The 23,718-nt window shown below is 37.8% G+C and overlaps 1 protein-coding gene across 1 annotated transcript in view; it reads left to right on the forward strand.

Annotated features, from left to right (window-relative positions):
- The window catches only part of faf1 (Fas associated factor 1), a 71,950-nt gene that overhangs the window by 5,859 nt on the left and 42,373 nt on the right, over positions 1–23,718 (forward strand). Inside the window, exons 3-8 of the mRNA XM_005806360.3 lie at positions 93–139; positions 2,225–2,490; positions 3,011–3,102; positions 3,365–3,456; positions 12,341–12,446; positions 19,864–19,950. Of these exons, the coding sequence (XP_005806417.1) occupies positions 93–139; positions 2,225–2,490; positions 3,011–3,102; positions 3,365–3,456; positions 12,341–12,446; positions 19,864–19,950 (690 nt within the window). The remainder of the gene's footprint in view (positions 1–92; positions 140–2,224; positions 2,491–3,010; positions 3,103–3,364; positions 3,457–12,340; positions 12,447–19,863; positions 19,951–23,718) is intronic.

Here is a 23,718-nt window from a genome sequence, read left to right on the forward strand (position 1 = left end):
TGTTGAGTGTTACACTTGGTGATTTGGACATTACATAAACGCATTGATGTAATTATATTTTGTTGTAAAATGTAGTTTTGCTTTTGTTACAGGCAGCCATCAATGGAGTGATACCACAGGAGAACGGGATCTTACAAAGGTAACGACTGCTGACTCTGTTAGAGGAAGTCAATATTCCTAAGAGTTATTGGTAGAAACTAAAATGATTTGCTTCAAGTTAATAAGGGAAATATATTTTTTAAAAATTCATCAGTCATTATTAATTTCAAATAAATTGTTAAACTCAGAACCTCAGATATTATATTGATTCATTAGGTAGTATACTATGAGTATTTACTGACGTTAAACTTTATGGTTATGTCTCTTGAAAACCTAAAATTTAGTTTTACAAGATTATACAAAACCTTGGATTGTCAAAATAAGTCAATATTCCAATACGATCAACACTAGAAAAATGTATTTTACAAAGATGCTCATTTGAGTCCAAGTTGATATAAACTAACCCATCCTCATTTGCCCAAATTGTTGCAATTTTTCCATCAGCAGCACAGCAATAACAGAGACAGCCCTCCTGCTCTCTGCAGCCGCTCACCTGACCAAAACAAGGAAGAGATGACTTCAACAGAAACAGATTTAGGGTTGGATGCTATGGCTGAAAAACGTATCACAATAGAAAAGTTTCATATCAGTCAATATTGATAGTTATTGATAATTTGTTTTATATTATATATGCCTCAGTAGTGAAATTGATTTGTATGAACATGACAGGCAAATGGAAGCACACAATTAACATAAGCAAATATATTAAAATAGTTGTACGAATAAATCAAACACACACACTTTCATAAAGAACATTAACATTTATACTAAGTGTTATCTACTAGTTTGCAAAATGGGGAAGTGACACTTTCAAATTCTGCATTTTTCTAAGTGAGGGCTGAATTGCCCCTTACTTAATGGTGTTACCCTTATGAAGGTAGTTCAAATATTGTCATATTGCATGATTGCATAATGATATTTTAGTTGGAAGCAAACCTTGTGTTTGCAAATGATACTTTGACGGTATTGAGTATCTTTTTAAACATCAAATTTGACATTTTAGTATCATGACAACACTACTGAGATTGATGAAAAGACTTTCGATCTAACGCATTGGAACAAATCTGTGTTTTGTGATGAGCTGATGGCATTTTACAGTAGGTAAATGTAAATTACAGTAGGTCCTTTTCTGGCTTTCTCGAATGCATTGAAGAGATGCTAATAAAAAGACATGAAGGGCTTGAGGCCATGAGAATACTGCAGCTCTCTGTCGAGGACAAAGATTACTTTGAATGGAGGCTGGTTGGCAATGTGACTGGTGGGCTACACATTTACTAAATGGCTGGCTTTGTTATGAGAAGACTGCTGTTGACCAGTAAACAGTGATGATGTCAGCAGGGGCCAGTCGTGAGGCACACCAGCACTAAAATCATTTCCCTTTCTGCCTGTGACCTCTTTTCCAGTCATTAACAGAATTAGAAAAATGTCCTTGTTAGTACGAGCACTGAAATAGATTTTTTTTCTGTATAGATGCAGAAGGTTTGGTTTGCTTTGGGATGGTGACACTTTGAACTGTGAACTTGTACTGGTTACAGATATTTCCATGGCCTTAAGTTTTATTGTGCCAAGTAAAGGTAAAGGTACAGACTGGATACTCCTCTTTTTTCCTGAATCAGATGATTCAGTAAGTGCTGACCTAGGAACAAATTTTTGCATTAACTCAAAAATAATGAACTAATCTGCAGAATTCAAGCATATAATGCAGCTCATGACAATGAAAAGAAAAGTGTAGGTTAATAAATAAGTGTGTAATAAGTATATAAATCTCTTGGTAGCTGTTGTATCATGTGGTTGGGTTTCTTTGTTGGTGGGTCTGTGAGTGGTGCAGATACACCTCCAGGCAGAAACATTGTCACTGAACTAAATAAAATGGAGTCTTTATGTAAAAATCTCTATCTACCTTCTTGGAATACAGTTCTAATAAATGTGAACCATTGATCATCTGAGAAAGCAGCACCGACAAATAAACGTATATTATAAAAGAAAATATGGGAAAAAAGAGACGTTCTGCCTTTTTATCAGCTCTTCATACTGTTTTTGAACTGAGACCCTTTTTTGTCTTTCTAGTATTATATAAATTTGACACTATAAATTACAGTATCAGTAAACTGTGATCTCTGTGCAGTGACTTTACCAGCGAGGCGAGCCAGGCCACCATGTACGGACCCCCCAGCCACTCAGAAGCAGCCGACGCAGCAGCAAGAAGTGCAGGTCCACCCCCTTCCTCGTCATCTTCCTCCTCCTCTCCTCCATCGTCCTCCACTTCAGCATTTTGTCCCATCAGCCCTTCTACCCGACACATTGTAGAGCGCCAACCTCGCATGATAAACTTCAGGGTGGAGTACAGGCAGAGATCAGTGGAGCTTGTCCTCGAGGAGAGCCGCACAGTTGGTGAGCACCAGAAGCATAACCTCACACTCTGAGAGAAAAGATTGTTTGATAAAGATATGTCAAATATATCTCAAATATATAATTAAAGCAAGTTCAATAATTTGCATGATTTATCGTTTTCCTCTTTTCTTTCTCTTTCTACCAAAAACTGGATGACAAAAGTCTTCAGTCTGGTGCTTTGGTCTCAACCGGCCCTGTTGTGTAACCAGACTTGAAGGATATTTAAAATGTCTTCCACTTACAATGTTAATAAATGTTCTTTATCATTTAAAGTTTGATATTTGAGAAGGTGTACTTGTATTGCTATGCCATTACCATTATTTTTACTTGAAAATGATTTCAAAACAACATAATTGTTTATTGCAATAATTTCTGGGACAATTTATCAAGTGCATCTTATTCTATCAAATAGTGATTTTTTTGTAGAGCTATTAGTTTTGACTTCAGCAAAGAAAAACTTACAAGGTTGTCCTCATTTTTACATCCCTGACCGTCCCTTGAATTATAATTAAATCCACAGGAGAAATTAAAGGAATCCTCCAGACAGAACTCGGCATTCCAGCGTCCAAAATGCATCTGAAGGGATGGAAGAGTGGAGACGTGTCAGATACTGTGAGTTCATGATCTGGTTTTTAAAATTTGTTTTACTAGGAATTAAAACAACTCACGGTGGCAAGAATTAACTAAAAATGTAGCTGAAATTATTCAAATCTGCGCCTCCTGTTTGTCATTTTCGTGCATAGATTGGATTTCAGCGTTTTTTTTGTGACATTCATGTTTTTATCAATGCTAATGAAAACACAGTGAGGAAGAAAGAAGGTGTAATTAGTCTGCTTCAGTTAAGAGAAGCATTTTTGTCCTTATGTGTAATCAGACGGTGCTGAGAAGTTTACACCTTCCCAAGAACAACAGCCTGTACGTCCTGACTCCAGACATCGCCCCTACTGCCAGCACCAGCAAAAACAGGTAACGTTCATTACCATTGCTCAGCATCTCTGCCTTTTCACGCTCTTTCATTAGAAGTCAAATTCATTCCTCAATCCTGCCTCACAAGCAAAATACTGATTATTGTACATGCAGTACCTGCTAGTGAACACCAGGTGGCAATATTTGTCCACTTATAGAGCAGAATCCAGCCAACAAATATCCTAGTCATTGATTTATCAGGATACGTTTGACCCTGTGTTGCACATTCATTTTCTCCCATCCACTGTGACATTTTGAAAGGAGCATCAGCTGCCACAGTCCTTGTTATGTAAATAATCATTTCATCCCCTCCTTATGTACTAGTATTTTCTTTCAGCAGAACATTGTTTCTTGTGTCTAGCTTTATATCTTGCGCTTCAGACATTTTGTGCAATATCCATACAAATCACTAGTTTTTGCAGTTTCTTTTTTACACTCCTTTAAAGCTGTCAGGTAAATTCAATTGTAGAAATGTATCTCTTTATTTTAGCCTCTTATTGTAAATTGATCAAGATGTGTTTGAACTGACAGTGAACAAATAAAAGTGGACTAGTAGATTACGCAGACCTCACTGACTGGAGGATAATTTTGCTTGTTTTTATTATCTTTTTTTTATTATTTTGCAATTATTACATAGTTTATGGCAATTTTTTATGCATTGAAATTCTTGTGCTGTTAGTCACATCAGTAGACATATTTGGTGAAATAAAAAAAAATTAGTTCCCAAGGACATGATCAGAACAATAATAATGCATTTTTATATCGCACTCTATATGATGATAGTAAAATAGGAAATAATAATCAATTCTGTATATTAAAATATTGTTATTTTTAAAGTGGGTTAAATCACTATATATACCCAGCTCTTCTTTTATTTCATCCTTTGTTTAATAATAAAGTCATTGTCCTGAGTTAGTACTTGGATAGGCTGTCATCTGAAGCCATCCTCTTTTTGGCACAATATGTACAGTTGTAAGACAGTGTTCATATTTAACAGTGAATTTAAAACAACAACAAAAATGCTCCTTAGTTCTCACCCAAACAAGCATCCTCATGTCAGCAGAACCCTTGTGTAAGTAATTTGGCAGTTTGCCTCTTTGCTTGCTAGTTAGGCTAAGTGGTAGTTATATTGTGTTGGCAGCTAATGGCCCTCATCTCCCCGGTTTTCCCTCCCCTGCGCTTTCCTCATCTTCTCACTCCCCCTCTGACTGCTGCGTCTTTTTAGCAGCGCCGTTGCTATTCCTCCAAGTGTTATCGATATCATTTTGGGTGACAGGAGCTCATTATTTTGCAGCAGCTATTTTAGCTGCGGACAGTTGGGGCTGAAAGGCCCGGGTGGGCTCCCATTGCGAATGTACATACGTTTGTGTATGTATGTGTGTGTGTCTGATGACCCTGCTGTCAAACAGGGAGAGGATGGGTGACAGATCACAGAAAATGAGGGGAGCGGCCCCCCTGGTGGGGGACCAAACAAGCTGTTAGCTTGGAATAAAAATAAACTGTTCTCACACCATATATCCACAGTGCGCTGACAATTAGTTTGCAGTGTCTGCAAATTTGTTGCAGTAAATACAGGCAGTCGGCTAAGCTTTCCAGGTAAACTGGGGCACATTATTAGCAAAACACCAATTTGACGCTCTAATGTGTTAGAATAAACATTATTTGGACTTTGCTAATGGTTTATCCCAGTTATTATTACAGCCATAATTAGTAAGCTCAATTCAGTGCTAGATATGGGGCAAGATAGCAGTGAAAATATCATGTTATTTACACAAAAAGGAGCTAATTTAACTTTCCAGCTGCTTGTAAATCATATACCATTAATTACTACAGTTTTAATGATGTTTTAATGACATCAAAATATAAATGTTTTGATGTTAGTGCAAGGACTTAACCTATAGAATGAACACAAGCTAAATAGTAATAGTTTTCAAGTGTTTATTGTTCAGAATGTTGTGCCTTTTCTTGTTCTGCTCTTTGTACAGTGATGCTAGGAGTCTACCAGGCTGAGTTAGCTGGTTAATTAGTTAGGCTATCTGCTCAGGTAGCCAGCCTGCAGTCTGTTTGACTGCTGCTTAGGAGTCCCTGAAATGTTTACACACAAGAACTGTCTGAGTTTTTCATGTCTGGGAGTATTTCTGTGTTTCTTGTAAGTGTTGGAAAGTAGCTGTAGGAGCTGGCTTTCATCCAACTGACTGGCAGTGTGCAGAAACAGGTGTGGGAGTGGCAACTCCATGTTATTCTGCGGTGTCAGTACTTTCTTTGCTTTCTCATTAAACTGACTTTACTCTGTGGGAATGTTATGACGGAAAATCTTTACTGGTTTTCAACGTTTTATAACCTCTGTACCTAAAATCCAGTAACTTATTTATTCACTTGTCTCTTAATGTTTTGTTAAACAATACCATTAATGACACCTTTTTTTTTTTTTTTTTAAGTAAACAGCTTCATGGAATTTACTCGGCTAAGTAAAACGCATGCTATTTAAAGCTCAAATTGTAGTAACTGGTTTCTAAGACATCAAAACACCTTTGCACAATTTGTGTCAATGTCAGCAAATAGTTTTCACTAATGATAAGCAATAAGACTGACAGCAACTCTTATTGTTAATGTTTTTAAAATATATCTGTATCCCTTTGATATCTTATATTAGACCATTTTTTATGTATTGTGTGATAGTTTTGCTATTTTAAATAAAGCATAAACCTAAAAGAAAGTGGTCAGTAAATGAGGATGTGTTGGCCTCTTGTGAAAAAGTAAAATTGGGCCAACAGCACACTAAAATTTAACAAAACTGAGTTTAAAAAAATCTATGCAATATCCCTGTAACAAGGCGGCCTTTTGCGGCTGGATTTTACAGTGAGGATGAAAAGTTGAGGCAGAGTCAGGTGGAACAGCAGTGGTTTATTCTTCTCACAGCTTCAATAACCATTACACAGGTGAAACTGCAGCCTTAAATAGTCCCAGCTGTTTCAGACCAAACCACCTTTAATTTACCGGGGGATCTAAATTCACCAATCTCCACCTATTTAAATAAAATGCCTTTTACTAAATATAAACATTTCCATTTACTTTTTATAAATATTTTATGTTTTATCATTACACCATAATGAAACACCACAAAACCCTTTTTCAATGGCTTCTCCTGGAACCTATAAATGGTGTCTAGACCTCAGGGTAGTATTTGTCCAAACATCCGGGAGAGGACACAGAAAAGACAGGTGAGCCACTTCATATTAGCACTCCACACTTAACAGATTATGCACAAACATTTGCTCAGTTTTACCCACCAGTAGCTCATTAGTCTGAGTAACAATTATCCTCCCTTCACAGGCAACCACCTCACTTCTCAATGAGGAGCAGCTATGCAGAGCCCAGAACAAAAGGCTACATGCTAATCACTAAAAATACTCAATAAATACAATTAAAACTTCTTGTGTGCAAATTATTTATGCGCAAATCTATGCTTAGAGTTCAGCGCTAAAGAAAGTGCTTGTTAATAAAGTGCAAAAAGTGCTTTTAAAGTGCTATACAGTGACTTAAGTAAAAATAGTCCCAGTAATGAAGATCTCTTCATTACAATCCCTCTAATTAGAATATGGTCACTTGTGGGATTATTTTAGGAAAAGTTGACTTTATTGTATCTCAAACATAATGCTTGTTTTCTTAAAATGTATTATTATTGTACAAGTTTTATTTTACTCTATGCATAAATACAAGGCTTTTCATGAAATAATTAGATGATGTAAAAACTCAGTTCCAGTATAAATTGCTGAGTTACTGTTAATCATATCACGTGAGCAGGGCCCACTTTTTTTTGAAGTAAGACGTTACTTCCCAAACAAAGTTGTACATCTGCATTAGTAATATCAATAAAATCTGGTCACCTTTACAGGGCACAATAAAGGTTTTTAAGCATTAAAAAAAACCTTATGCAAATCAAATTATTCACTCCAGTTCAACTGGATCCATCAAGTGTTCTAAAAGTGATGGCTCACAAGTTGAGACATATCCAGTAGTAATTTATCTACCAAGTATGTTTAAATGGGTTTAATTTGCTTTAAATTGTTGCTGAGTGACAATGAAAATGTCCCATGTACCGTGTCTCCGGCGATCACTTTGTAGTGCCTGGTTCTCACCGCACACACCTAAACCGAATGGAGCGATTATACGGAGCTGCACTGTCATTACGGTCGCGCTGAGCAAACTTTCCTTGTTCGTCTTGTTTGATTAGAAATAAATCTAGAGGCTTTGGGAGATTTTCCTCTGAGCACCAATCCTCCTCAGGTAGTTATTTAGTTAGCGATGTGATGTGCAGTTAGCAGTGCAGTGTGAAAGCCCGGGGTCTGAGGACGGCCATGTCAATGACTCTCTGTGAATACAAGAGAGTGTTGAGGAGGAGCTAATCTCCTGCATTAATGATGAAGGCCTGATGAATATTTCAAAGGAGCCTGTTTCCTTTCTTGTTTATTCTTCGCTCCAGCTCCCAGCAGGCGTGTTTGCCAATGAAAGGTTATTTTAATTTGAACTCTCACAGAAGTTTAAAATCGCAGAAGGACTCATTAGGTTTTATGTTTGTGTTTTTTTGTTTCTTTTTTAAAATTTGTCTTAGCTTCTTGTTCACTCAGCTCTGTGAGAGCGATCTAGATGCAGAAACATAGAGCTGTAGAGGGAGCTCGCTTATGAAGCTTGATGGAAAGGATTCAACAATTAGCGTCTTATGTCATTTTCGGACAAAATGGCAGACCAAAACAGAGCAGAGCCTGAGTGGTTTCAAATTTTTCTGCTTTGTTGTGGATGTAAAATGTGGCGGAGGTAAGAAGACATCATGTGTACTTCTTGATGCCCTCTGTGAAGGTATGACAGGTTAGCTCGCGTTCTCAGTGTGTTTTTAAGCAATCTGAGAAGTAAAAGCACATGTTGCCAGCATATTTATGAAAATTTAAGAGAGATCATGCGTAGCACAATCTCTCAGTGCATAGTGTGTGCTAGTGTTTTTCAGTCACATGTCACATTGTGTGCATGCGTGTGCATCTCTGTGTCTGGCAATACTTCTTTAATAAGGTCTGGAGTCTGCTCTGTGCCAGTGGGAGCCGCAGCTGAGACGACGGGCTTACCTCAGAATGAAACCAATCTGTTTAGCATGCTCTTCTCCCCTGCACAACGCTGCCTTTTTGCTGTCCATAAAGTTAAATGACATTTCCCTCCCTCACCCTAATGCCCACGTCAAGAGCCTCCAGAGATGTTGCAGGCTGACCTAGATGCCACCGACTATGTGTGTTGAGTGAGAAAAAGACCTCTGTTGGCAGAGGCAAACACAAAGACATCCGTATTTCAACCCTGGACTTCTTCGGGGGCCTGCTTCAGGGAGAAAACGCCCCAAACTACAGATGCATCGACCACAATTTATCTGTGCCAGGTTTACGATTTTCGTAGAACGTTAACCTTCTGATACTGACTGTAGATCATTCTTATTCATTGATTTAAGAGGACATAAGAAGAGTATTCAAAATATTTACTTATAGCGTTTCTGTCGTGAGTGGCTGTTGGTTGCATTGGAGAAAAGGAGATTTCACACTGTGTGTGAGAGAGAACAGTCACTGTAAAACAAGACTATTTAAAATATAAAAGGATTATAGTTTAATTTTTAAACTATCTTTAGGATTTTATATTTGCATCTCTAGTAAAACTGTCCTGGTGTATTCAATAGCTAAATCATTTGGACCCTTATCTTAACACTCACATTTCCAAAAGTCCGCCAGCATTTCCAAATCTTGCATTTTCATTGACAGACTGAGGTAAATACGTTTGAGCAAAAAAATAAAAATAAATATCTTTGACATAAAATGTTCTGTCGTCCTGTTATCTGCCGAGTTTTGCTCTCCATTGCAGCCTGAAAGAATCATAAACCTGTCTTGACATGTCATAAGAAATGCTGTTTCATCTAACTTTATTTTTTAGACACCCCTCTAATACTTAAAATAGCAAACTGCTGAATAATCTCTCAGAACAACTTTTGAACTCCTTTGGGTCGAAGTTGTTAATAGTCAAGTCAGTGAGATCTGGCAACATTTAAGAATGTTGTGTTTTGAAATGCTTAAACTCACTGATTGAAAAAAAATGTCAGACCTTTGAGTTTGTAGCCCAGCTGGACACCGGTCAGGGCTGATCATCGTGGAAATCAGTCGACTGTGGTGAACATCTCAGCTCATCTTTACTTGAAGCACGCTTGTCTGGTTCATATATATATATTTATTTATGCAGCAGACTTCTTTAAACAGATGGCAAATTACAAAAAAATGACTCATTATGTATGACAGATTTTTTTATATTTCCTGCAGAATGCATTTGATGTTTGAAGTGACTATATTTGTTGTATAGAACATAACAAAAAAAGTAAATCTTGAACAGAACTCTACCCACAAATGCACCAAATGTTTTGTCAGCCTGCCACAAATGACTGATAAGATGTTCCTTCTTTGCTCGGAAGGACAGAGTAACACTTCCTCTCAGTTTACCCTCTATCTCTGCCTATTTAGGAGTTTAGCTGCCTGCCAGCAGCAGCTCGGGACCGTGTCCAAACATAATCATGATATTAGCTAGATCCTTATTTATGTGTCCCTACCCCTTCTATTTCTCCTCATTCTCTCTCTCTCTCTCCTTCTTTTGCAAACACACATACACACCCATCCTTCATCCTTCTGCTCAGCCCCATTACATATGCATCCATCCTTCCCACTTCCCACTTTTCCAATCTTCTCCAGTTAGCTACAACAAACATTACATTTACATATTGATTTCGTAGTTTTAGTCAATGTAAATATGCTGTCATTACAGTAAATTTGAGCTTCTGTTAACATAAGCTCGTCCAGATCTGCACAGATTAAGGGTGTGATTGCATAATTAATGTGTGCGCTACATATTAATTCCCTCATCCTCCTCTTTCTCTAAAGTCTTCCTCCTTTCCTTGGTTTCTGAGCCCTGATTAAATGCCTGTTTCGGCCTTTAAGCCTCCCATTGCTATTCACCCTCACAGACCCAGCATTTGCTCAAAACGCTACTTAACCTCGCAGCTTGTTGTAAATGAAGCCTCCAAAAGTTGAATCCCCTCCATCTTCGCTTTTTTTGCTCTGTTTCTCAGACATTGCCGCAAGTTACTTGGCGAGTTATTGGTGCCGGTCCAGAAAGAACACATCACCACAGAGATTACCTATAAACACTCTCTGCTGGCTATATTCAGTATTTCTATTGGTCGAAACAAAAGCTGCAATATTTTGCCGTTACATTTTATTAGTAGAAGATCAAATGTTTTCATTTATAATAAGCAACTTAGAAATGTTTGATATTTTGCAGATGTTATTTTGAAGTTTTTTTTAAAATAAAAGCTTCAAAAGTTTTTATTTTGAAGTTTATTGGTCACCTTTATTGGGCACGATAAAGGTTTTTAAGCATTAAAAAAAACTTATTCACTCCAGTTCAACTGGATCCATCAAGTGTTCTAAAAGTGATGGCTCACAAGTTGAGACATATCCAGTAGTACTTTATCTACCAAGTATGTTTAAATTTTTCTACCACAGACTTCAATGCCTTTTGTTGGGATTTTATGTGATGGGCCAACAAAAGGAGAGTGTAAATGTCGCGTGAAAGAAAGGTTAGGTGTTTTTTAAAGATTTTTAGTGAAAGTTATTTTAAAAAATCATTAAAAAATCCTCTTTGCAGTTTTCCACAAAAACACAGGTGGCACAGGAGAGAAGATGCCAGGTGAGGCCAAAATTGAGCTATTTGGACTACATGCCAAACTAACATTACGCATCACTTTGAACACACCATTCCCACTTTAATTCGCATGATGCTTTTCTTCGTTAGGCACAAGGTCGCCGGTTGGCGGTGAAGGTAACATAAATGGAGCTAAATAACAAACAATTATGGACAAAAATCTGTTGTGGTCAAACATACAATCAAAACTACAGTGGAATGCTTTAGATCAAATGTATTCATGTGTTTAAATGGCCCAGTGAAAGTCCAGATTCAATTGATTATCTGTGGCAAAACATGAGAAGAGATGTTCACACACGCCTTCTGTCCAATATAAGTGAACTTGAGCAGCTTCTACTAGAAGTGTAAAGGTAGTAGAGACCAATAGAGGCAATATACCGCTCAATATGCACTCATAGGGATTGAAAAAATCCAAATAATAAAAAAAGTAAAACCATGTATTTTTTGTTTATTTTACTGACTGCTTTGAGTTCTCCTATGACAAAATAAATTCCACTAAAATTCAATATTTGAGGTTGCATGTGAAAATGTTAAAGGGGTGAAAACGCTTTTGCATGGCTGTGTAAGCAGATTTAATATATGTAAGAAGAAAGCATCAAATGAGCAATAATGGATACATTTCAATAATTTAACCTGCATGATAGTTGTTGGTGCCCCACGTAAGCACATCATTAAAAGATGGTAAGCTACTGTAGTTTGTGTTACATTCAAGTCTACTACAGAGGGATCATGGGGTTTTGGAGATGAATGGCTGAAGGCTCTCCTGGGTTTGTTGGCGGTAATACAGGTTGATGGGCTCCATGCTGTTACCGTGCAGGTGGTCATGTTGCGAGAGCCTGCTGTCCTGAACAGCGCTCCGGCCAGACTTGTTAAAACAAGACCAGTAAAATGGCTGACGGGCCCCTTGAGGAGGCACCCACTTTGCTGGGGGCCATCAGGTCACTCTTACTCGACAAGTTTCAGCTTGCCTAATCTTTGTCTCAGAGATAATGTTTGTTTTTCTTGCATCTGTCTTTTTTTGTCGTATGTCATTATTATGTGTTGCCTCCTTTGGTTTAATTAGCTTAACAGTTTTTTTTGACAGCTTTTTGTTTTTCTTGTCATTCAGTGCACTTCAAGATTCGCTAAATCAGAACTTCCTGCTGGTCATCAGCCACCGTGAGGCTCAGAGGGACTACAGCCTCAATTTTCCCGGCTCCAAAACTATACAAGAGGTAAGACGCCACAACAGCATGCAAGCACCGACCGTGAAGCACCCTCACAGACTCATACAGAAGTTCCCTGTAACGCACCCGCAGGTTCTCACCTCCATAATATTATTGCACCTGATTCTCATTTCCCCATAACATGGCTTTCCTTCTATTTGCCAAACATTGCTAGTCTATCTCCGCCATCGATTCATTATTCATCACAAATGATCACATTTCGGAGCACATAATTACTCTCACAGCTGTGGTCTGGTACAGCCCCCTCTTTCCTCCTGCTCCCAGTATACACTGCGTCTTTTTCCCTTCTTCCTCCAACCCTGCAGACTGCTGAGGCAGAGGCAGTTTAAATGACTGAACATTGTTTGATCAAGGCATGCGGGAGCACTCGAAGAGTCCGTTCATTTTCTTCATCTGAAACTAAACAGTAGATTTGGCTGCTTATGAAATATTAATCCTGGACCCTGTGTGAAGGCACAGCTTGTTCTATCTGCATTGAAAGTAGTTTAAAGGTTATGAAACATGTGGGTCCATGTGCCTATGCAGATGAGTGTGTATTTGTGTGTCAGTGTTTGTGAGCTAAAACCGTCTTGCCTGCACATACATACATTACTGCCCTGGTCTCACCTCATCTGCAAAAGGGAGACCTGAGTAGACGTTATTCATAATTAATGACACATACTCTGCCATCTCGTTTTTGTAAATGCACTTCACAAAGTAAAACCAGGAGGAATCATCACTCTGCAACACTAAATTAAGAAATTCATCTCTTTTTTTTTTCTTAGAGATGCACCAATCGGAGTTTGAAGATTTTCTGTTATATGTAAAAAGCTGACCTGCTGATGCAGATTTTACCAAACAAAGTTTAAGTTTCAAAGTGTGTCCAGCATCTTATTCTAGCAAGTTGTACAGAAAGCATTATCAAAGCTTCTGTCTCTGTGTGCATGCACTGAAATATGTTGGTGTGTACAATGAGAGGTTGAAACTCAAAAGCCGAACCTTTGCTGCTTTCTGTTCAGTGTTTTTGTTATTTTCTGGGTCTCCGAATGAAAGCTTGGTTCAAAATGTTTGATTATTTTTTGTTTTGGATTAAATTGATTGATTGACCTGCGAAAAATATCAAGCGGTGTGGGATAGTCATGCAACATGACTGCTGCTCTAGCAGATATCTGATTATTATCCGCTTTTTCTAAGTTAAGAAACCTCCCACAGTTGTCTTCTTTTCCTCCTCTCTCCCTCTTTTTACAGTCTGAGTCTAATAAAAAGGAAAGATTACCTGTTACTTTGCTTCCCTCTCGTTGAGATTCTGTCTCTGATGTGAGTCTGCTTCAGCAACAAATCACACATTTTACATCTCCTGTTGCACAGTTTGATGTTTAACTCCCAAAATCATTGGAATAACACTGTGTGTACCAGGCTATAGAAAATGCTGTTTCTTTTAATATATCTACTTACATGTTTTTTGTTTCTGACTTCATTCTGAAACAACCTAATCAGCACTGAATATCAATAACTTAAGCACTGCTTCACTTAGTTATAACTTCCACTTTGAGGGTTGTTGTATGATCACTTCGGAACTGTCAAGCTGGAAATTGGCTAATTCCCGTCGCCTGATATGTTCTTTCTCTGGTTAGTATCAGCTGCTTCTGTGTCTTTAGTAATATAATTAGGAATCAGGTGTTCTCTCTGGTTGTCATGTTTTACATCCAAACTAATTATTTAATCTCAAAGCAAAAGTCGACCATTCATCTGTTTTGCTCTGTGCAGCCACTGTGGTTAATTCATGGACCCTCCGTAGAGCGGAAGAACACATGATTAATAATCAGGCTTCTAGCGGAGCCTGTAATGGTGCTAATTGATTAAATTAGTTTGACTAGCTTCTTAACTGGAGGCCGCCTGCCTCCCTGGACGTCCTTCGCGCTCTACAATTTTCTCCCCATTTCATCATCTTTTACTTTTTTTTTGTACTTTCACTCTCCTCTAAGGCAGATGGTTTTGATGAGCACCCACTGTGAACCTTAAGTGTTTCTGCTGGGATTACAAACACAGGGGAGGGGCCCCTGTGGTGTGGGAGTGGGAGCTGCGGTCCCAGAAAAGAGACCGAGGAGTGTTAGCTTGGTGGGGGGTGCCGTAAGAGGCAAGAGCGGACAGAGAAGGGACAATGTGGGCTTAAACAGGCCTCCATGTCACGGTCTTTTCCTTACACATGTTTGTCTTTAGACATCTGAAAGTCCCCTGCTGAGAAAATGAGACCTAGAACTTTAACCTGCACACATGAGATGTGCAGGCAGCGTACGCATCGTCTCTAAAAATGCTGCTGCCCGCAAGATGTGGAAAAATATTCACCTCATGTAGGATCATGTTCAACAAGGTTGAAGCTGCTTTGTCTGACTTTTTTATGATAAAGGTAATGGATAAGAGAAAGTTCTGACTGAAAAACAAGAAAAGTAGGTACATGGAATTATGTTCTAGAGCTAAAGTTATTTCTTTTCGCTTCCATTAAAAAAGATTGTAACATTTTCAGCCTGTCTGAGTCTGTTTTTCCTCACCTCTGGCTTTGCCAAAGGATTTTTTTCCCATTGCTAGTTTCTTATTTTTTTAGCTTAAGATCTTCAGTCCTGTCTGTGCATATCAGTAAAGAAAGACTCTTATCTTCTCCTTTTATTTATTTTGGCCATAGAATCCCAACAATCTTCCCTTATCCCTCCGCTTTCTATTTCTTCTTTCTTTACGCCTCCCCCAGCGGCTCCCCTCAACCCTTTTTTTTCTCCCTCTTTTCCATCCTTTAAACCAAAGTTTGTGTTGGTTCTTGATTGGCATAACCAGACAAGAGTTTGGGGTGGGGTGGGCTATGTTGCTGGCTAGCTTCTGGGCTAAGCTGCAGAGCAAATGTTTGCCAGGGGAGTACCGGGTAGAATAGGGATGGCTGCTGGGTCCCAGTTTGTCCGTGACCAGACCAGTTGTACTGGGGATTCTTCCCCCATTCTCCCCCTGAGGCCCCATCCCTTACGCTGCAGCTGAGAGACATAGGGGACCAAACGCAGACAGGGGCTGCGAGACTGAGAAAAGCAAGGCTGGATGGGAAGCAAAATGAAAGAAAGGCATCTGGTGCTGAGATGGGATGAAGATAAAGAACAAGAGAGACTGAGAGAAAGAGCTTGTGACTGTTTAATGGAAACCTTTCCTTCTCTTTGATTTGCTTCCAGCAAGGGATTATAGGCAATTGGCATTTACAATGATCGGATCGTTAATTTTGGCGTTGGGTGTATTGGCCAGATCTGAGTCTCCTTTATGTTGGAGAACTCGGACATACATACGTCTCTGAAATAAATACAGGCCACTATGCATCTATGCAGACATTTATGACGGCCATTCATTTCATTACCTGCTGAATTCCTGCAGAAATGCTCAACATTTTACTTGTAAAGGGACAAATTACCTGAAAGACTGCATTCTGATGATAGCTGTGGAAGTCAGGAACTGAACTCTTTCTAATTGAATTAATACTTTATGACTTTTAAATTATATCAGCATGATTTTTTTGTTGTGGATCTGAAAACACTACCTTTTTTAATAATTCATTCATTTTTTGTTTTCAGCAAATGGACAAAATATTTTAGTTGCAATTTGATAGAAAATATAATTATTTATTGAAACAATAATTTTTTGAAATTCTATTTAAACACCAATTGTGTTCAATTTGCTTTACAGATTGCATAAATAATCACAAACAGTTTTTTTTTTAACATTTTATAGAATGCAGTTAGAAATATTTGTTCCACATTTTTATGATTTTTATTTTCAGGCTTTATTTTCTCTGATTGTCCTCTTTCCTTTTGATTTCATATTCTTATCAAGTTTATTTACATGTAAAATGTGTGTTTTTTTATTTTTTCAATTTCATGAACCATATTGAATCTCTTCACGTTGGAAAGTGCTCTAAAAAAGTTGAAGTGGAAGAAACAAAAATGTAAAATTTGTCTCAGTATGTATTTCCACAGCGTTATAAATCTGCATTTAAAATACCACCATAGACTTTTTAGGCTTTTAAAAAGTCAGTTTGACTTGTCGCTCTTGGTAGACAGGGGGCAGCATTAGACAGTATTGCTTCATTTATGGCGTTTGTAACAAAAAAAAATGCAGTTTACCTGCAGTATTTCAGAAAAGATGTCTGTCTGCTGTTGCGTTATTTTGTTCCAAATTCCTTTTTCTTAAATAACATTTTGCTGTCATATGGTCTCAAAAAACTCTCATAATTGCACCGTATTTTTGCACGTGTCAGGAGAGGACGGCACATATCCTCGCTGTGTGGTTTCAGGTGGGCAGGCCGGCTGTTTCGCTGTGTTTTCTTTCAGTGCCGGGATTAGATTGTCCTCCACCAGGTGTCTTTTGCTGTCTGTCTCCGCTCCACTCCGCCGCCACCTCTCACCTTCGCTCTCTTTGTGGTGGGCGTCAGTTTGTTGTTTCTCTGATGCTGCTTTAACCTCTGACTGCAGCTTCTTCATTACTAGTGTTTATGCCTCTCCTTTTCCTCCCTTTCCCCCCCGCCATTCATCGGCCGGCCAGCCGGTCAGTCAAATCCCTGTAGTCTGGCTGGTCAAACATAGATATTACACTCTGTAATAACACTGGCCACCCGCTTTGACCCCAGCCTGCTATCTTGGCCAGGATGTCTCTTCATAAGGATGGACTCGGAGCGGAGTGATGTGGGACTTACAAGAGAGAAGCAAAGTGCCACTCATTTATCATTGTTCTTTTAAATTGTCTCTCCTTGTTTGTACTGTAAATTGCTTCACGCTGTCAGGTTCAGCACAAATATAATATATTTTCTCAAAGGGATTGATAACTCAGATAAAATATTTACTCATCTCGACAAAAAGATATTCATATCCAGGTGTGATTACATGGACGTAATTTGTAATAAGAACAATGTTTGTCCCCGAAATTAATACATTGTTTTGCAGATTCTTTCCTTTACAGCCTAAATTTGCTTTCGTGTTTGTAGCAGTCTTTAAACTTCCACCTCCATGAGCTGCAGCCCAAAGTTCATAGAAGGACTTCTCTATCTTCGGTGCACGTAACAAAAACAGGATTTGCTCCATGTATGGTGGGATCTTTCCTCTACAATAGTAGTTTTTTCAGCGTCTGCGTCCTGCCCTGCAGGACCCGAATGTCAGGATCCTCCCGAACAAACTCACCAGCACCCACCATCATCAGAGCTCAGGCGCTAACTTGGGGCTTTGATCTGCTTTGACTGGCGCACATTCGGGCTGGCGTGAGGGCTTTAAACCAACAACCCACCAGAGGGTTTAACACGGCTCTTGGTTAGAGAGCCGCTGCTGGCTGCTAACTGTTTAAAACCAAGGAATGTTATTAAGTGATGCTGATACAGGGTCTGCGCATGAATGGGAGAAGAGAAATACTGTTCATTTCAGAGTGTGTGGCTGTTGTTGCTGGGAATTAGCTGAGGCATCTGAGGAATGCTGACAACACTGGCTCTATTTTTTTTGTCTTGTCTTATCCTTCTCTGCTCTCTGCCTCCCCTCTAATTTTTCTATTTAAGCTTTGAATGGCAGATTAATAATAAAATCTGAGCCCGATTTGTTTGTTTATCTTCAGGAAACAATTATAGCCACACTTTCCAGTGAAAATTATTCATATAAATGTATATGTTAAAACAGATAAAAAGGCATAGACCCAGAGACTTTACAGGTATGGAAATGTTCAGAAGTAATAACTCAAGTACAGTGTATTATAGTATTTAATCAAAGATTTAAAAATAAAAAACTAAATTAACATGATTTTCTTTTTACATGTTTTTATTTTATGACACTAGAGTTCCATATTCATTAGTAGCTGAACAGGAAGAATAGCAGAGAGAAAAAGGGAAAACATGCAGCAAATGTCTCGGGGCCGGGTATCAAACTGGACTTTGTTTTTGGCTTTAGCTTCTGCATATGGTGTAGAGAGCATGATTTATTTGCTACCTCTGCAAAAATAGCCCAACATATTGGTTATTCAAATTGTAAAAGTGTTGTGATATATGTATGCTAAAATAAATTCATATATTTGATCTAAAATATAGAATGAACACAGGAATATAACAGTACATTGATTCATTTCAACACCTTAATTAAACGATTAGTGAACCAATTACATCAAGACAAAATGAAAATATCGATTGAATTGTAATCTTTAAGATGATTCAGGATGATCGAACTGCATTTGCACTTTGAAGAAGTGATGGCCTTGGCTAGATTCTGTTCAGATGTTTTGTTTGAGGCACTAAAAATTGGTGAAGGCTGAAATTTTGCTTTGTCTATAAAAAGGGACTTAAGTGTTAATTTTTTAATGTGAATTCAATAAAGCTCATTATCTGTTTGTTTCTTTGACTGAAAGGTCATCAAGGATACTTTTAAGTTAACTGATTACAAAAGTCCACTTGGTGCTACATTTGTTTTAAAAGTTGGTTGGCATTTGTTGCCATATCCCAGCATCTCTTTTCATTGGCTAACAACAACATGTGATTGGGCTGGTTATTCGTTCACATTACCCAAATCCAACCAGATCCACCTTAAAAACTGTTCTCTGTCTGTTCGTCTCTCATGCTGACTTTTGTTCCCTGCTGACTCACTGCAACTGGAGCAGACTGATGCAGACTTCCCCCACCTTGGAGCTGAAGGGAAAAGTTAAATAAGAAAACATGTTTAGTTTTCCACACAATTATATTAACTCACAACTAGAAATGTTTCCACATAACTAAATTTGTCTGTTCTGTAAGTAAGGGAAAAGTGTAGGAGCCTTCTCTAGACCATCTGATCAGCAGTGTGCAACAGCAGGGTGGGAATGGGCTTCATGCAGCCAGAAACAACTGGCTACCCTCAGGCATGTTCTCTGACATCTCAGTAAATGGAGCAAAAATCTTAACATTGATGACTTTTTATACCTTTGGTAATATAGCTCCTTGTTTGAAGTTATTAATCATTTTCAATTTAACTTGTCTAGGGTGCATGATATTAGAAAATATGATTATGATCATATTTGTAAATATTGAGGTGACGATAACAATTGCGACATTTGCTTATTATCTTATCTGTGCTTCCATCACCCTTTGACCTTTAGCATTTTGGGGACCAACATGCTACATTTGTGTTCACACCAAACACAAATGTGTTTGGTGTGAACATCTGCAGCGGTAAGATTGCAGATTTAGCCCAACAGGCTAAAGATTACATTAACATGTAAAATGTGCACTTAGAACACTTTGAATAAATTAGCCAACGATTATTCCACTCCAAGCAGTCCTTTACAATATGAATATTGCAGTGACGAAATATTCACAACATAACCTGAAGCCCTGAGTCATTGACGGTGTGAGTTTTCCATTGTTCATATTGTTCTAATTTTATTTTATTTTTCTTTCTAGGTCAAGAGGAACATTTCAGACTTGACCAACATCCCAGTCAGGCATCAGCAGTGGGAGGGATGGCCTGCGTCGGCGTCCGATGATTCTGTAAGAGCCACACATGGAAACAGTAATTAATAAATGAGATTTATCAATTCAGTTCAGTACAATTTTGTTTTTTAATAAGCAGTTTACAAAGAAATGTGACTGTGTTTCCCTGGGATTATTTAACGGATTTGTGTGAAGTATTTTTAAATAAAAACAAAACAACTGCAATACTGTGATTTTTACTTTGTGCCTGATGGTGACTGTTCAAAAAGTTTATGCAGAGTGTGTGAGGAGTCTCTGATATTCTGAGAGCCCGTCTCTGAAATATATCCTGCACAAAGAGTTCAACACTCAACCACCTTTTCATCTACTTTAATATTGTTATCAGGCATAGATCGCTACAATATTCAAACCGTATGATCTACTTCTGGATTAAAATCAAAATGTATGAGATGATCTAATTGGTTAATATTTTTTGTTGCTTGTGAATTAATGTCAAGCACACACAATATGAGAAAAGTTAAAAATAAATCAGTATTTTGATACATATATTGTATCAATGTAATCAAAAATAGATCAAACATCTGCAACTTTGCTCTATAGAGTACGAGATAACCTGACTTGACCTCTTTCTATTGCAGCACTTTCTCTGGTCCCTGTCTATAAGGAATTTAAAACATAGGAACATTTTCAAACCCTTGAATATTTCAGTAATCATCCCACACCTTGCACATGAAGCCATATTAATAATAAAAACAAGCAATTTTCAGTATAAAAATTCTCCTATTTTTTATTAGTCGGATCTAACAATGTGGTTTTAATTGATATTTCTAATCTCGGCTCAAAGTTTTGATTGGTGTGTAGTCGTACATTGCTATGTCAAGCCTTTTTAGAGTAAGATGTTGAAGCTAATTAAGATGTCAAAGACCATTCCTGTCCCCTGTCCCCTATCTGTGGACATTAAAGCTCACATCATTGAGTCCCGCTGACCTCTCCGTCCCATGGTTGCTCTTCCCAGCCATTCACTCTGCGCAGTGTCAAGCTGATCAGAGGTCAGACCCATACAGCATGTTGAGGAACCTCTGACCCCTTTTGTCTCACCCCCTCTTTGACAGCGTATGTGTTCCCATGCTAATTGTTTGGGATGGTTTATCATGCCACATTGACAAGCTGTTGGACACACATTCTTGGGTTAACCCCCGGCTAGCATTTTCCCTTTAGTTATGCGTCGCTGCTGTTTGGTTTGGAGTATTGTTGTTGACTTTGCCGTCTTTTAAATTCATACTTTGACACATGTGACCTATGCCATAAAAACAGACTGTAATATCAGTTCACATTGTGATTAATAAGAACAAGCTGTTTCAGTGTATCCAGTGTTTTTGTTGAATACAAGCTATTTATACCTGGTACCCATTGTTCATATTTCTAACGCTCAGAGGAGGAGAACAATAACTGCACCTGACTTTTTTGTTAAGCTTTGAGCATTAACAGTAAAAGCAAATACCTTTTATGGTGCACACATGGACTGAGAATAAAAGCATATCCACCCTTTTACTTTACAGAAAATTGTTTGCTGCTTTTTTGTCTATCAAAGCTATGAGAAGCCAATTGTAAATCCATCAAGCACCAAGCAAAATATGCTGCGACAGTAAAGGCTGATTAGCAAAAAGTTAATAATCCATGACTCTTCTCCGGATATTAAATAAAATGTCACACACATTCCCATTCTTCCATAAACCTTCATCATAATGGCCAAGACAAGAGAACATGCTATTTGGTGAAAATGTGTCGATAGCCATAAATCAGCAAGAAAATTGCTCCTGATGTAAAGTTGCCTTTATCTACAGCTAGAGCAATAATTTAAAAAGCACAAAGGTTGGTGAACTTAACAAATACACACATTTATCTTGCCACCGCACACATTGAGGAGGTTGGCAGAGGGAGGAAAAATAAATTTCAAAACTCCCAATCAGAGAAATGTAACTGATATTTGCTACAACAAGGAAGCTGATTAATCTAAAGGATTTGTACATATCTTTGCCATGGAAGCCTTCAAATGTAGAGTTATGTGCAGTTTCTTTTACTTTCTCTTCAAATTGATAAACATAAGAAAATGTATTTTGTGCAACAAAATGAAACCTATTATTTCAACTTAAAGTTGAAGGTTTTGACCATTATCATTATCTGAATATTTTCTTTTCCTCTGTTAATCTAAAAGAATTTAAGACACAAAACAAAACCATGTATGTTTTCATGCAAAAACGTTTTAAAGCTATTAATTTCCAATTACTTGTTGCTTATTCACCAACAACTAGAAAAAAAATCCCTTTTACTCCCAATTTCACACTAAGATTTATTTGGAAATCATATATTATTTGACCAATTTCTTTTAGTTTTTGCTGGGACTTTAGCTCATAGCTGTAGATTTATTGGCCAAAGATTATGAATAAATTTGAGCTCTCTGTGCCAACAAAGGCCTGGTCCTTGGCTAATACATAACTGCAGAGTCTGTTTTTTTTGTATGAGAAGATATTAAAAAAGCACAGAGAAGAGAGAGACAGAAATGTAATAATGGCCTCTGCACTAGCCATAGCCCTCTTATTGAAACGTCTGAAGGTATTAACAGAGAAAGCCCGGGGCTTGGCTGGTCTAGCGGGTGGATGGAGAGCCAATGTTAGTGTCTAGCTCATTAGCCCAGTCTCATCTCTCGGGGTTTGGACCAATAAACATGGCAGCTACAGCCCCTAGATTACTTTTAGACCCACATTCTCCTGATTAAAGTTGATTTGGTTGTCACTTTATGTTGATTTTCCATCAAGTAGGTAATATTTCTATAGTTTTTACATTGCCGTACCTTTTCAAAGCTTTCTGCATATGAGGTATTCCAAATATACCACTGGTTATTGATTCTGGTGGTGAATATTGTACATCAGTCCGTCACTACTCCATGTAGGGTCTGCAACAATAGTTGGGATTCAGAGTCGATGTATTTCAAATTAAATGGAGTTCAAGTTGTTAGGATTATCTTGAGTAACTTTGACGAACACTATTTAACCTAATGTCCATCATGTGTTTCTGTGAGAAATTATTCAATGAAGCAAAGCATTATTATTGAAGCGTTTGTCTGTCAGAGCTAAGAAAAAAAAAAGACTATCTTGGTACTACACGAGGAACTTTGTTGTTCTATATGAGAATCGAGATTTCTTCATAACAAGAACTTTTCTTACAATAATGAGTTTCTCTCTAATGACATACAATTATATTCCGTTAACAGATTTTGATTTCTTAAAAAGACACTAAGAGTCTCTTTCTCTTTTCACTCCTTCTACTCCTGAATTGATTTTAAAGCTCTGATGGCTAAACTGTTTTGTACATTGTTGTGAAACTTTTAGTTTCTGTAACTGACTAAATAATATATAGTGAGTTATATTTGTATGCTTAGATAAATATTCATAGGGTGTAATAATCAAGTATTTGTTGTATTAAGTTTTCTTTGTTTAGTAACGACTGCTGCCTGGTCCATTATTTTCATTTGCTGGTTATAATTGGTTGTTGCTTATTCAAACAAATGCAGTATTGCAAGAAATACTCTAAAAGACCATCTATGACTGACTTGCGGTGTGATTGATTTACATAAACTGTATCAAGAAATATGCGATCACATCAGTCTTACTGCACGCTCAGCACAAATATCGCAACTATAACCCTATACAGTAGCACTGACAAGATAAGGCAAGAATGTTTTGTGGTTTTAAGTGTTTTTTATAGGTTTTTTTTTTACTTTCTTTGCATTGTTCTACTACTTATTCATGGTTCCTGAGAAAGTTC

This window comes from Xiphophorus maculatus, chromosome 9 (genome assembly GCF_002775205.1).
Source record: "Xiphophorus maculatus strain JP 163 A chromosome 9, X_maculatus-5.0-male, whole genome shotgun sequence".
In the NCBI taxonomy this organism is placed as follows: Eukaryota; Metazoa; Chordata; class Actinopteri; order Cyprinodontiformes; family Poeciliidae; genus Xiphophorus; species Xiphophorus maculatus.